At 42.7% G+C, this 17,123-nt stretch overlaps 1 protein-coding gene across 1 annotated transcript; it reads left to right on the top strand.

Moving 5' to 3' along the window:
- Positions 1–617: 617 nt before the first annotated feature.
- LOC140106089 (uncharacterized) lies at positions 618–14,861 on the top strand. The gene is made up of 7 exons (XM_072130309.1): positions 618–785; positions 6,239–6,379; positions 7,692–7,877; positions 7,957–8,080; positions 8,185–8,282; positions 10,322–10,433; positions 12,465–14,861. The coding sequence occupies exons 2-7, from the start codon at positions 6,302–6,304 to the stop codon at positions 13,466–13,468; spliced, it is 1,602 nt and encodes a 533-aa protein (XP_071986410.1). The 5' UTR covers positions 618–785; positions 6,239–6,301; the 3' UTR covers positions 13,469–14,861.
- Positions 14,862–17,123: the final 2,262 nt, after the last annotated feature.

The following is a 17,123-nucleotide window of genomic DNA, read 5'->3' as shown; positions in this document are numbered from 1 at the left end:
TCTATATATACACATGTAAGCAGACATTACTCCTGTCCTGTACTCCCTCCCCTCTATATATACACATGTAACCAGACATTACTCCTGTCCTGTACTCCCTCCCCTCTATATATACACATGTAACCAGACATTACTCCTGTCCTGTACTCCCTCCCCTTTATATATACACATGTAACCAGACATTACTCCTGTCCTCCCTCCCCTCTATATATACACATGTAACCAGACATTACTCCTGTCCTCCCTCCCCTCTATATATACACATGTAACCAGACATTACTCCTGTCCTGTACTCCCTCCCCTCTATATATACACATGTAACCAGACATTACTCCTGTCCTGTACTCCCTCCCCTCTATATACACATGTAAGCAGACATTACTCCTGTCCTGTACTCCCTCCCCTATATATATACACACATGTAAGCAGACATGACTCCTCTATATACTCCTCCCTCCCCTCTATATACACACTGTACACATGTAGTAGACACTACAACCTCTCTGCTTGCTCTACAGCTGCTATGTGAACAGTGAGCAGAGCAGACGGTGTAAAGAGCCACACCCCTTCCTATGACATCATTATCTCTATTTAAGACACGACCATAAAGGGGCCGGGCTGTAACGCCCTCATTCCCCGCATCATCACTTGCTATCAATCAGAAGAGGAGCACGGCGGCCATTTTGTTGTAGTCCCTTGTTGCTCAGTTACATGTCCCTGTCCCTGGTGTTTTCTCCTCCTCCCTGTCCTCTGGTCCGTGTACAGCCGGGTGTCTGATGCTAGAGGTAAGAGGCACGTAATATTCTTAATGAATCTAGTATACATGGGATAAAGACCCCCTCCTCATATACCCCCTATTACTCTATATACCCCTCCTCATATACCCCCTATTACTCTATATACCCCTCCTCATATACCCCCTATTACTCTATATACCCCTCCTCATATACCTCCTATTACTCTATATACCCCTCCTCATATATCCCCTATTACTCTATATACCCCTCCTCATATACCCCCTATTACTCTATATACCCCTCATCATATACCCCCTACTACTCTATATACCCCTCCTCATATACCCCCTACTACTCTATATACCCCTCCTCATATACCCCCTACTACTCTATATACCCCTCCTCATATACCCCCTATTACTCTATATACCCCTCCTCATATACCCCCTATTACTCTATATACCCCTCCTCATATATCCCCTATTACTCTATATACCCCTCCTCATATATCCCCTATTACTCTATTTACCCCTCCTCATATACTCCCTATTACTCTATATACCCCTCCTCATATACCCCCTACTACTCTATATACCCCCTATTACTCTATATACCCCTCCTCATATACCCCCTATTACTCTATATACCCCTCCTCATATATCCCCTACTACTCTATATACCCCTCCTCATATACCCCCTACTACTCTTTATACCCCTCCTCATATACCCCCTATTACTCTATATACCCCTCCTCATATACCCCCTATTACTCTATATACCCATCCTCATATACCCCCTATTACTCTATATACCCATCCTCATATACCCCCTATTACTCTATATACCCCTCCTCATATACCTCCTATTACTCTATATACCCCTCCTCATATATCCCCTATTACTCTATATACCCCTCCTCATATACCCCCTATTACTCTATATACCCCTCATCATATACCCCCTACTACTCTATATACCCCTCCTCATATACCCCCTACTACTCTATATACCCCTCCTCATATACCCCCTACTACTCTATATACCCCTCCTCATATACCCCCTATTACTCTATATACCCCTCCTCATATACCCCCTATTACTCTATATACCCCTCCTCATATATCCCCTATTACTCTATATACCCCTCCTCATATATCCCCTATTACTCTATTTACCCCTCCTCATATACTCCCTATTACTCTATATACCCCTCCTCATATACCCCCTACTACTCTATATACCCCCTATTACTCTATATACCCCTCCTCATATACCCCCTATTACTCTATATACCCCTCCTCATATATCCCCTACTACTCTATATACCCCTCCTCATATACCCCCTACTACTCTATATACCCCTCCTCATATACCCCCTATTACTCTATATACCCCTCCTCATATACCCCCTATTACTCTATATACCCATCCTCATATACCCCCTATTACTCTATATACCCCTCCTCATATACCCCCTACTACTCTATATACCCCTCCTCATATACCCCCTACTACTCTATATACCCCTCCTCATATACCCCCTACTACTCTATATACCCCTCCTCATATACCCCCTACTACTCTATATACCCCTCCTCATATACCCCCTACTACTCTATATACCCCTCCTCATATACCCCCTACTACTCTATATACCCCTCCTCATATACCCCCTATTACTCTATATACCCCTCCTCATATACCCCCTACTACTCTATATACCCCTCCTCATATACCCCCTACTACTCTATATACCCCTCCTCATATACCCCCTACTACTCTATATACCCCTCCTCATATACTCCCTATTACTCTATATACCCCCTACTACTCTATATACCCCCTACTACTCTATATACCCCCTATTACTCTATATACCCCTCCTCATATACCCCCTATTACTCTATATACCCCTCCTCATATATCCCCTACTACTCTATATACCCCTCCTCATATACCCCCTACTACTCTATATACCCCTCCTCATATACCCCCTACTACTCTATATACCCCTCCTCATATATCCCCTATTACTCTATATACCCCTCCTCATATATCCCCTATTACTCTATATACCCCTCCTCATATACCCCCTACTACTCTATATACCCCTCCTCATATACCCCCTACTACTCTATATACCCCTCCTCATATACCCCCTACTACTCTATATACCCCTCCTCATATACCCCCTACTACTCTATATACCCCTCCTCATATACCCCCTATTACTCTATATACCCTCCTCATATACCCCCTATTACTCTATATACCCCTCCTCATATATCCCCTATTACTCTATATACCCCTCCTCATATATCCCCTATTACTCTATTTACCCCTCCTCATATACTCCCTATTACTCTATATACCCCTCCTCATATACCCCCTACTACTCTATATACCCCCTATTACTCTATATACCCCTCCTCATATACCCCCTATTACTCTATATACCCCTCCTCATATATCCCCTACTACTCTATATACCCCTCCTCATATACCCCCTACTACTCTTTATACCCCTCCTCATATACCCCCTATTACTCTATATACCCCTCCTCATATACCCCCTATTACTCTATATACCCATCCTCATATACCCCCTATTACTCTATATACCCATCCTCATATACCCCCTATTACTCTATATACCCCTCCTCATATACCTCCTATTACTCTATATACCCCTCCTCATATATCCCCTATTACTCTATATACCCCTCCTCATATACCCCCTATTACTCTATATACCCCTCATCATATACCCCCTACTACTCTATATACCCCTCCTCATATACCCCCTACTACTCTATATACCCCTCCTCATATACCCCCTACTACTCTATATACCCCTCCTCATATACCCCCTATTACTCTATATACCCCTCCTCATATACCCCCTATTACTCTATATACCCCTCCTCATATATCCCCTATTACTCTATATACCCCTCCTCATATATCCCCTATTACTCTATTTACCCCTCCTCATATACTCCCTATTACTCTATATACCCCTCCTCATATACCCCCTACTACTCTATATACCCCCTATTACTCTATATACCCCTCCTCATATACCCCCTATTACTCTATATACCCCTCCTCATATATCCCCTACTACTCTATATACCCCTCCTCATATACCCCCTACTACTCTATATACCCCTCCTCATATACCCCCTATTACTCTATATACCCCTCCTCATATACCCCCTATTACTCTATATACCCATCCTCATATACCCCCTATTACTCTATATACCCCTCCTCATATACCCCCTACTACTCTATATACCCCTCCTCATATACCCCCTACTACTCTATATACCCCTCCTCATATACCCCCTACTACTCTATATACCCCTCCTCATATACCCCCTACTACTCTATATACCCCTCCTCATATACCCCCTACTACTCTATATACCCCTCCTCATATACCCCCTACTACTCTATATACCCCTCCTCATATACCCCCTATTACTCTATATACCCCTCCTCATATACCCCCTACTACTCTATATACCCCTCCTCATATACCCCCTACTACTCTATATACCCCTCCTCATATACCCCCTACTACTCTATATACCCCTCCTCATATACCCCCTACTACTCTATATACCCCTCCTCATATACTCCCTATTACTCTATATACCCCCTACTACTCTATATACCCCCTACTACTCTATATACCCCCTATTACTCTATATACCCCTCCTCATATACCCCCTATTACTCTATATACCCCTCCTCATATATCCCCTACTACTCTATATACCCCTCCTCATATACCCCCTACTACTCTATATACCCCTCCTCATATACCCCCTACTACTCTATATACCCCTCCTCATATATCCCCTATTACTCTATATACCCCTCCTCATATATCCCCTACTACTCTATATACCCCTCCTCATATACCCCCTACTACTCTATATACCCCTCCTCATATACCCCCTACTACTCTATATACCCCTCCTCATATACCCACTACTACTCTATATACCCCTCCTCATATACCCCCTACTACTCTATATACCCCTCCTCATATACCCCCTACTACTCTATATACCCCTCCTCATATACCCCCTACTACTCTATATACCCCTCCTCATATACCCCCTATTACTTCATATACCCCTCCTCATATACCCCCTATTACTCTATATACCCCTCCTCATATACCCCCTATTACTCTATATACCCCTCCTCATATACCCCATATTACTCTATATACCCTACCTCATATACACCCTATTATTCCATATACCCCTTCTCTTAAACCCCATATACCCCGGTATCTCCTTTCATCATATATCCCATATTACTCTAAATACCTGACACAATACATAGAGCTGCACACAGTACACATCTATACTATACCGTAGTGTCTCCTATGTACTATACCAGTGATGGGCAACCTTTTGAGCTTGGTGTGTCAAAATTCCCCAAAAAAACGAGCATAAATCGGGTGGTGTGTCACCTTGACAAAAAACGTAATTTTGTGATATTTATAGTTTAAATAATAAATATGTATACTATTTAACTTGTAGGGTACTTTAACCCTAGGTTGTGTGATTGATCCTACCATATACTGCCATATTACAGTATGGCAGTATATGGGGGTTTTCCACATCATCTATTACTATGTGCAAATCACACATTGTAATAGATCGGTTACAATCAGACAGGTGTGGAAATGCTTAGTAACCTGTGAACTTTCTGTCATGAAAGTTCACAGGTTATAGCGAGGGCGCAGGCGCCACTGTATCTGCATCTCCCTCATGCCCTCTTGGCATGGAGAAGGCGTGAGGAGCAAAATAATCGCAATGTCTGGCTATTTGCAAGGCGTTGCGATTATTTCAGGGCTTGTACATCACAAAACTGACACACAAGCCCTGATGACTGTCTTCTATCATACCGTGCACTGACCTTACTTACTATATGATGAGAGTGGTTGTCCTCCCTTGCCCCTGCTATGGAGATGGTCAGTGTAGAGGTGGCAGCTGCTGGGACATCACACAAGGCAGCAGCGATGTGACCTCTGACTGTGCTGCCATCTTCCCCCCACCACAACTATCAGGAGCTGCAGAGGATCCTCCTGGGTGTATGGCCGGATCACCTCTCCTGATGTGCCCCATGCTGATACCTGTGCTGACTGGAGACACTAGGCACAGCACACGCATGGGGAGGGGCCGGCCCAGGGGAGGAGGGGGAAGTGCTGGAAGCTCAGTGCAATCTCTCTCAGCCTCCCGGCTACTGCACCTGGTCATGTAGGATGAAACTCAACTCTCAGGCAGCCGCGTGTCAGTGAAAATGGCTACGCGTGTCAGCACTGACACGGGTGTCATAGGTTAGCCATCACTGTACTATACAGTGTTATATATGAAACATTCCCAAAAACCATTGCCCTGTTGAGTGAGTACAGAACTGGACCCATCTTTCACATTCACTGATAAACCCACTAATCATTCTTATCTTCTCTCCAGAACCTTTCTGGACATACATTTTTATCATAAGCCTTGCCTTATCAGACCTTCCGTCCCACGAGGATGGACCCGGATAGGCATAAGATGGCCACAAGCATATTGAACCTCACCCTGGAGATCATTTGCCTGCTGACTGGAGAGGTGAGGGATTCTGGGTAATATATCACATGACATCGCTCTTATCTGTATTAATAACACAGGACATGACTGGAGAGGTGAGGGATTCTGGGTAATATATCACATGACATCACTCTTATCTGTATTAATAACACAGGACATGACTGGAGAGGTGAGGGATTCTGGGTAATAGATCACATGACATTGCTCCTATCTGTATTAATACCACAGGACATGACTGGAGAGGTGAGGGATTCTGGGTAATATATCACATGACATCGCTCTTATCTGTATTAATAACAGGACATGACGGGAGAGGTGAGGGATTCTGGGTAATATATCACATGACATCGCTCTTATCTGTATTAATAACACAGGACATGATTGGAGAGATGAGGGATTCTGGGTAATATATCACATGACATCCCTCTTATCTGTATTAATAACACAGGACATGACGGGAGAGGTGAGGGATTCTGGGTAATACATCACATGACATCGCTCTTATCTGTATTAATAACACAGGACATGATTGGAGAGATGAGGGATTCTGGGTAATATATCACATGACATCATTCTTATCTGTATTAATAACACAGGACATGACCGGAGAGGTGAGGGATTCTGGGTAATATATCACATGACATCATTCTTATCTGTATTAATAACACAGGACATGATTGGAGAGATGAGGGATTCTGGGTAATATATCACATGACATCCCTCTTATCTGTATTAATAACACAGGACATGACGGGAGAGGTGAGGGATTCTGGGTAATACATCACATGACATCGCTCTTATCTGTATTAATAACACAGGACATGATTGGAGAGATGAGGGATTCTGGGTAATATATCACATGACATCATTCTTATCTGTATTAATAACACAGGACATGACTGGAGAGGTGAGGGATTCTGGGTAATATATCACATGACATCACTCTTATCTGTATTAATAACACAGCACATGACTGGAGAGGTGAGGGATTCTGGGTAATATATCACATGACATCCCTCTTATCTGTATTAATAACACAGGACATGACCGGAGAGGTGAGGGATTCTGGGTAATATATCACATGACATCATTCTTATCTGTATTAATAACACAGGACATGACTGGAGAGGTGAGGGATTCTGGGTAATATATCACATGACATCACTCTTATCTGTATTAATAACACAGGACATGACTGGAGAGGTGAGGGATTCTGGGTAATATATCACATGACATCACTCTTATCTGTATTAATAACACAGGACATGACTGGAGAGGTGAGGGATTCTGGGAATATTTAATGTGCTATTTAACAGGCTCTCTCTTTACACAGGATTATGCAACAATTAAGAAGAAATTTGATAAATTTGTGGCCCCCAGCATCATCCCCAATTTGTCAGGGGGCTGGGAAAGGAGACAGAGCCCCATTATGGAGCCTTACTCACAGGTTCCTGAGAGGAACATGGAGCAGAAGATCCTGGAGCTCACACACAAGATCCTGGAGCTGCTGAGCGGAGAGGTGAGCGCTGCAGGGGATGCTGGGACATTATACAAGGGGTGATGTGTCTGGGTGATGACTGTATCATTGTGGGTGTCAGGTCCCTATAAGGTGTCAGGATGTCAGCGTCTATTTCTCCCTGGAGGAGTGGGACTACATAGAAGGACACAAGGACCTCTACAAGGACATCATGATGGAGGAGCACCAGGACCCCCCATCACCAGGTAAGGGAAGTGAGGGTATACATCAGTATTGAGGTTCCCCTAGATCTCGCTCATCTATTTATCACACATATACAATGTTACCAGCCCCTATGTGTCTCCTACAGATGGATCCAATGATACAGGTTCACCACAAAGATGGGAAAGTCCTCTAAATCTCCAGGATTGTTCAGAGGAAGATCAATGTGAGCTTCAAGATGATGAGGTAGATCGGGTCTGGGTAACGGCTATGCCAATGGCAGCTCATTTCCACCACATGATTGGTTTTGAAGCTTTGGTGATATATGGCTCCATACACTCATGAGAAAATATAGTTCAACGTCTTTGAATTTGATATGTCAGAGAAACTGCTGTGCCTTGGGAGGTCTCATGTTCTTAAAAATTAAGTGGGTGCCAGAAAAAAAGGAGAAAGGTCCAGGCACCACAATTTAAAAATTCTTGATTTATTATACAGTATACATGTTAAAAACAAACCAGTTTGTCATGCCGTCCGTACTGGCTGACGCGTTTCGGGTGACCTAAGCAAATCGTGTGACATTGCCAGAAGTCCTTGATGATCGTCAGTAAGTGTGTCCCCCCTCTATAAAAGCACAAGCCTTTTCAGTTTGCTGGTCTGGAGCATTTAACCTTTTATCACTCCTTGACATACTATTACTGCATGGAGCTCTGTCACTTAGCTCTCCATGCAGTAATAGTATGTCACTGTACCTACTTCAATTGTTACCGTGTTAACTGACATGATGACACAAGGCTGAAATTTAGGTATCAGATGAAGGAGACCCTTCTGCCCACATCACCAGACCAATCAGAATGGTCCCGCCCCGGCGATTACTGTAATTGGTCAGACAAATCCGACTGACCAATCAAAGCGTTTTACATCCAAATTGGGGATTTCCTATTGTACTGGTACCTTAGGGGCTCCGCAAGTACGTTCTGGAACCTCAAAACATTTGTAGCCAAATTGGCATTCCAAAAACCCAATATCATTAACTCCCTTCTGCACATCGTTGTGCGCCAAAACAGCAGTTCGGGGTGTATTTTTACTTCTAATACCTTCTGAATGTGTACATATTGCTAAATAATATTCTCGTACAAAAATTGAAAAGTAAAAATTTCCAATCCATTTTTGTTTGATTCCTAAAAAACAAATAAAGGGTTAACAGACTCCTCAGCTGTTGATTTGAATAGTGTGAGATGCTATGCTCATAAAAGCGTGTCACTTGTGGGGTATATAGTACATAAGCCACTTCCAAACTAAATTGGTAACCAAAAATGTAGCTTTTTTTAAAAAATCTTTTGAAAATCTGAGAACTTGTTACTAAAACTATAAACCTTTTCACATCCGTAAAAAGTAAGGAAACATAAAAAAAATGCGGTAAGAAAAAGACAACTGGCAAAAGTTTTCTGCAAAAACTTTTTGAAACTTTAAAAATTGTGATTTTTTTTTTTTTTTTTGATTTTTTTTTATTGTTACTAAAATTTTCACCAGCAAAATTATACTACAGGCAGTCCCCGGGTTACATATAAGATAGGGTCCGTAGGTTGTTTCTTAAGTTGAATTTGTATGTAAGTCGAAACTGTATATTTTATAATTGTAGATCCAGACGAAAAATTTTCTCCACTGATAATCAGAGTTTAATTTTTTTTTTTCTGTAATGGGACCAAGGATTATCCATAAAGCTTCATTACAGACTCCTTACAGCTGATCAGTGCAGTCTGGGACTATAGTAACATCCAGAGAGGTCACCAGAGGTCACAGAGGGCAGAGGGGTCCATCTTTAACTAGGAGTCGTCTGTAAGTGTCTTTAAGTAGGGGACCGGCTGTACGAACCTAATTTACAATGTGTCAGTAAAAAAAAACAACAATCTTAATCTCGAAATCACAGGGATAAGTTAAAGTGTTGAAAAGTTATTACCACAGGAAGAGACACTAGTCACAGTTAAAGGGGTGGACGACCCCTTTAAGTGATGATGACACAAAGCCGGCAGTTATCTGAAGGAGTGCACAGCAATCTAGTAAAGGTGACTTAGTCCTGCACACCTGGCGCCTCCATTTTGGACTCTTATTTTAGTTAATGAATATTAACACAGTGAAATTAGTTGCGGGTTGTTCTTCATGTGATTACCTGATTATAAGACCTTCTTATTATGTCCTGATATATAAAAGCCTTTCCCATGACTGTATACCTATTATTCTTCTGCTTAGTAGTGAAATCCATGGTGTCTTTCTTCTATTATGTTTAGATAGAGAATCTGGTTCACATAAAAGTTGAAGTTCTGGAGGGAGAGGAGGAGGAGATGTACGTGGGATGTGGAGACATAAAAGAAGAAGACGTTCCTGTTGCCATTAGCCCAGGTGAGTGTAGTATGTGTAATATATATATGTATGTATATATATATATATATATATATATTATTATTATACACACTCAACGGCCACTTTATTAGGTACACCATGCTAGTAACGGGTTGGACCCCCTTTTGCCTTCAGAACTGCCTCAATTCTTCGTGGCATAGATTCAACAAGGTGCTGGAAGCTCCTCAGAGATTTTGGTCCATAGTGACATGATGGCATCACACAGTTGCCGCAGATTTGTCGGCTGCACATCCATGATGCGAATCTCCCGTTCCACCACATCCCAAAGATGCTCTATTGTACTGAGATCTGGTGACTGTGGAGGCCATTTGTGTCCAGTGACCTCATTGTCATGTTCAAGAAACCAGTCTGAGATGATTCCAGCTTTATGACATGGCGCATTATCCTGCTGAAAGTAGCCATCAGATGTTACAGGGGACATTGTGCTCATAAAGGGATGGACATGGTCAGCAACAATACTCAGGTAGGCTGTGGCGTTGTACCAAGGTGCCCAAAGAGTGCCAAGAAAATATTCCCCACACCATGACACCACCAGCAGCCTGACCCGCTGATACAAGGCAGGATGGATCCATGCTTTCATGTTGTTGACGCCAAATTCTGACCCTACCATCCGAATGTCGCAGCAGAAATCGAGACCAGGCAACGTTTTTCCAATCTTCTACTGTCCAATTTCGATGAGCTTGTGCAAATTGTAGCCTCAGTTTCCTGTTCTTAGCTGAAAGGAGTGGCACCCGGTGTGGTCTTCTGCTGCTGTAGCCCATCTGCCTCAAAGTTGGACGTACTGTGCGTTCAGAGATGCTCTTCTGCCTACCTTGGTTGTAACGGGTGGCAATTTTTGTCACTGTTGCCTTTGTATCAGCTCAAACCAGTCTGCCCATTCTCCTCTGACCTCTGGCATCAACAAGATGGTTGTGCGTGAAAATCCCAGTAGATCAGCAGTTTCTGAAATACTCAGACCAGCCCTTCTGGCACCAACAACCATGCCACGTTCAAAGGCCACAAATCACCTTTCTTCCCCATACTGATGCTCGGTGTGAACTGCAGGAGATTGTCTTGACCATGTCTACATGCCTAAATGCACTGAGTTGCCGCCATGTGATTGGCTGATTAGAAATTAAGTGTTAACGAGCAGTTGGACAGGTGTACCTAATAAAGTGGCCGGTGAGTGTGTGTGTGTGTATATATATATATATATGTCATCGCCAGGGGCTTCTCATGATGACAACTCTATGGTAGGATTCACTTGAACATTGGGGGTGGGGGGTTCTTAGTCGCTTTTCTTCCTTTCGCTGATGTCCCTGCCACGTCCATTTTCACAAGAGAAGTTCTTAATACAATTATGTCTGGTTAGTTATTTTGGCCCAAAATTAATGTCGGCCCTTGACTCCTTCAGAGCTTGCTTCCGCGCTTCTCCTAGCTGTGAGTTTTTCTCAGCAGGAGATGATGATGCAATCACTGTTCTCCCTGTCAGACAGAATAATCAATTGCTGCACAATCCCCGAGCTGCTGTGTATGAGTGATCCAGCTCAGGTTGATTAGTCATGCTTGACTAACCGCCATTTGCAATTCCAAGCTCCCATGTGTAATGTGTCAGCCAGCTTTCCCAAGGTCCTGAATGTTATAATTGTTTGTTCAGCAAAAGCACTCAGCTCAGGGGTTAACCAAGATATGTTTCTGCATCAGTGTAGCTACAGCATTCTCAAGGTATGTTTGCTTCATAATGCATGAAATCAAATGGTAAGTTTTCTTGAAGGGAACCAGTCAATGGTAGAACATTGCAGAGAATGGGTGCAGCTTGGGATAGATCTGAGGGCAGACTGAGATGAGGAGAAGTAGCAGCAGCGTGGAGGGATCTGTAGGGGAGCATCAGAGCTGTAAATTGTAGTTTTATAATGGATGGGCAATTGGTGCATAGAAGGACAAAATATATGTAATCCGTGTAGTGGCAAATGCCTAATACATATATACATCTCCATATTCTTTATCTATTAATATTTCTTATTTTTTAAGGTTCTACAGATCTCCTGAAGGGAATCAACATCTCACACGGACATCTTTATTTAGCTCCAGATTGTAAGGTAGAAGACCCTGCAGAAGACGTGTTCCCCTCTTTCCCTGATCCCAGTGACGCCTGGGAAGATTCTCTAGATAGCCCAGATGTCACCGAGTGTAAGGTATATCCGTGCTTAGATTGTGGAAAATGTTACTCCAGGAAAGGGAATCTACTGATACATCAGCGGGTTCACACAGGGGAGAAGCTGTATACGTGTAACGAATGCGGGAGAAGCTTTGTGTACAAGGCCTATCTCATTGAACATAAGAGAATGCACGGCGCCGAGAAAACATTTTCGTGTTCTGATTGTGGGAAATGTTTCAAGCAGAAATCTTATTATTTCAAACACCGGAGAAGTCACATGGGAGTAAAGAAGCGATTTTCATGCTCCGACTGTGGAAAGAGGTTTAAGGACAGGTGGACCCTTGATCGTCACGAGAGGATTCACACCGGGGAGAAGCCATTTTCATGTCCGGAGTGTGGGAAATCTTTTACACAGAAATATAGTTTCCTCGAACATCAGAAAATTCACACTGGGGAGAAGCCGTTTCCATGCCCCAAGTGTGGCCAGCGCTTTACACGCAAATCAAAACTCGTGCGACACGAGAGAGTCCACACGGGTGAAAAGCCCTTCTCTTGTGCCGAGTGCGGGAAGTGTTTTGCTCTGAAAACTACGCTGGAAAAACACCAGAGAGTTCACACCGGGGAGAAGCCGTTTCCTTGCTCCGTATGCGGGAAATGCTTCACCCAAAAATATGACGTGGTTGAGCACCAGAAAATTCACACGGGGGAGAAGCCGTTTGCGTGTGCCATATGTGGGAAAGGGTTTATACGCAGATCAAAACTGACCCAACACGAGCGGATTCACACAGGCGAGAAACCCTTCTCATGCATGGAGTGTGGCAAATGCTTTACACAGAAACCAGGCCTTGCTCAGCATCAGAAGACTCACCGAAAATGAAGGACTTTGGTTTCTCAATTATGGACTAAATTCTCTAAACTTTGTGCAGTTGTTAATGGAATATGCATGGTTAACGTCTGGGGATTCCAGAATCGTCTGGGAATCTCATCCAGTCCCTCGTCTTCTAGTGGTGCTCACGCTATTAGCCGTGTCATCTCAAGAAGGTTTCTGCCCCTTTATAACTTATGTCCAGGGTACATCTACTTGTGTAGATGGGATTAGGATACAGAAATATTGTATTTCCCAGTTTAGGGATCAGGAGGGGCGACAGTATGGAGACTGTGGTTACAGGTCAAAGGTTGGTTCTTAAAGGGGTTTTCCCACGAATCAAAGTTAGGCCGTATCCACAGGATGAGACCCCCACAGACACCCCACAGATCACGAAAACTAGGGGTCCCAGTCAACGCTCCGGAAGAGTAATGGAGCAGACGGTTGCGCATGACCGTTCTGCTCCATACATCTCAATGGAGCCGACGGAAGTTGCCGAGCGTTGCGCTCTCTCTCCATCAGCTCCATTGAGATATAGAACAGTCCTGCACGGCCGTCTGCTCCAATAATCTCCGGGAGCGACGAGGTCTCGGACCTCCTGTAGGGCCTAACTTTGATTTGTGGGAAAACCCCTTTGAGGAACATGTTTCCTTTTTCGAATTGAGAAAAACTTGACGGCATCGTGAGCTGCAGTGTCTCTACCATTTTAGTGAACTTTAAGGACTGGCCTGGATTTATCCACTGGTTACTAATAGGATGTGGTAAGTTAGTCATCATCGTAGACAATCGATACCTTCCAGCCACAGCACCGCACAATGTTGATTGTCATACCAACAAAAATGGCAGTGACCAGTGCTATGCGGATTTTTACAAATGCCTTTGTTCAGCTCTCTCTGAATGATTTTAGTAGTTTTTATTCACATTACCTGGCTCCCTGCTAGCAGTGTGTGGTAAGTCCCTGGGGAGGAGCTGCTGCAGCCTGTGTCGTCCTATACACTCTTCTTCTCCACACCATTCCCCTCCCTCCCCGGCCTGCTCAATGCACTTAACAGGAAGTGAGGAGGGACCTGGATGAGTGTGGAGGAGTGGAGACTAACACCAACTACAGCCACCTCCGGGACTCACCACATGCTGGCAGGGAGCTAGGTAATGAGTAGTTTATACAAGTTTATTTCACAAGTGCTTCAGAGCGCTGACAAAGAGATTTTTTAAGTTAGCATACAAAAGGTGAGCAGTCTGACAGCTTATTGTAAGTGACAGTCCAGTGTGAAGATCAGAACATTTTAATGGTTTTTAAAAAAAAAATGCATAAAAACAATCCTTTTACATTTTAAGTAAAAAAAAAAAAAATACAAATCGTTCCCAAAAATTGTTTGCAAAAATAAACCAAGAGCTTTAAAGTGAACTTGTCAGTGTGATCAACTGCACAATTTATAGCACACAAGTCTGTATTTTCAGACACAAGAGATGGACAGGCCGTGCCATTTCTACACTGCATCCTACCTTTGTGTGTGCAGTAAGTAGCAGCAGGACTGTGGAAAGTGAACTTTTAATCCAGGTTTGCTTGGGGCAGGATCCGCCTGAAGAGATTTTCGCACTTTGTAGTGAACTGTTCTATAACCCAGAGCCATTGCAGAGCTGGATAATGGCGCCACTTTTCGCAATCCGGTCACTACTAACAACACATATAAAGGTGTGACTACACAGCTCTCCAGGGACAATACACTGTCTGCAGCTTTTATATGGTCCAAACTGCTGCCAGATTCTCTTTCAGCTACTTCTTTCTCTGTAGGTGTTACTTTTGCTTTTACCTACATAATATTCATTACTATTCATATTTTGTTTACATTAATCTTATATATTTAATGTCATCTAATTTAATATATCTAATGTAACCTTATTTTATCAATGGAAAATAAAATGGCAGAGCTCACTGCATCATATGTCACTGTTGGGTTCACATGGTCAGTTTAGGCAATGAGGCGCAGGCTCTGTTCTCCGCGCCCACTCCACTATTGCCGAACTCTATTGGCTTTCTCATGTTATTTCCCTCCCTGGGGGGATTATGTGCATATTGCAGCAAACACCCAACATTAACACCATTAACCCATCTTGGCTTAGACTGCTGCTCCCATGATGTCTTCGGGGAGCAATGATCTGTCGCCACGATAGCTTCAGGCCTTTATAAGACCTGAGGCTTATTCATTTATGAATACATCCATATGTACTGCTATACTAGCAGTACAGGCAGTCCCCAGGTTACATACAAGATAGGGTCTGTAGGTTTGTTCTTAAGTTGAATTTGTATGTAAGTGGGAACTGTATATTTTATCATTGTAATCCCAGCCAGAACTTTTTTAGTCTCTGTGACAATTGGATTTTAAAAATGTTTGTTTGTCATAAGAACCAGGATTAGCAATAAAGCTTCACTACAGACGCCAGTGATAACTGTTACAGCTGATCATTGTAGTCTAGGACTAAAGTACAGGAAATTACCAACATCCTTCCCGACGCGCACCGTAATAGTACAGCATGCATCGGCTGCGGGTGCTTGGAGAGGTAGGTGGTGAGTCTTTGCTGCATATTGCAGCAAACACTTACCGGTAACACCCATCATCGGGGTGGTGATCGGTTGCCTTGACAGCCTCGGGTCTTCGTCAGACCTGAGGCTGCATGGTTTCTGAAGATTCAGCCAGTGGCTCATTGTAATAAATACTGTGCAAAAATGCTATATACTGCAATACAGTATTGCAGTATATGGAAGCAACGATCAGCCAATCTAGGGTTAATGTACCGTTTTTATATTTTGATAGATCTGGCATTTTGGGACGCGGCGATACATAATGTTTCTGTGATCTTTACTGTTTATTATGTTTTATATCAGTTCTTGGGAAAGGGGGCGTGATTTGTACTTTTAGGTTTTTCACTTTTTTAATTATTTTTGAAACTTTTTTTTTTTTACTATTTTTTTTAGAGGGTCTAAAAAATAGTTAAAAAAAAAGTTTCAAAAATAATTTAAAAAAAAGTGAAAAACCTAAAAGTACAAATCACGCCCCCTTTCCCTAGAACTGATTTTAAAAATTGTTATAAACCTAAAAATCACAAAAATGTTAGGTATCGCCGCGTCCCAAAATGCCCGATCTATCAAAATATTAAAAAACGGCTATTGCCAGCGGTGACCTCCATAACGGAAAATAGCGCCCAAATGTCCAAAACGTGACTTTTACACCATTTTACATCATCTAAAAAAATAGGAACAAAAGTGACCAAATGTCGCACAGACCTCAAAATGGTAGCAATGAAAACGTCGGCTCAAAGTATGAAAAAGTTATTAGCGTCAGAAGACAATTGTTAAACTTTTGAAAATGTGTTAAAACGCAATAAAACCTGTATAAATCTGGTATCACTGCGATCGCACCGAACCAAAGAATAAAGTAGACGTGTTATCTGGAGCGCGCAGTGAAATTGTAAAACTGAACCCACAAGAACGTGATGTGAACGTCATTTTTTTTCCCTATTTTTCCACATTTGGATTTTTTTTCCAGCTTCCCAGTACATGGCATAAATAATGTGACGGAGAAGTGAAATTTAATAATAAGTGTGAATAAGCCCTCACACGAAAAATGAAAAAGTTATGGATTTTTGAAGGTGGAGAGCGAGAAATGAG

The sequence above is a fragment of the Engystomops pustulosus genome, chromosome 11, assembly GCF_040894005.1.
Source record: "Engystomops pustulosus chromosome 11, aEngPut4.maternal, whole genome shotgun sequence".
In the NCBI taxonomy this organism is placed as follows: Eukaryota; Metazoa; Chordata; class Amphibia; order Anura; family Leptodactylidae; genus Engystomops; species Engystomops pustulosus.
Note: the sequence above shows the minus strand (reverse complement) of the source record. Positions and strands in the feature narration are given on the sequence as shown.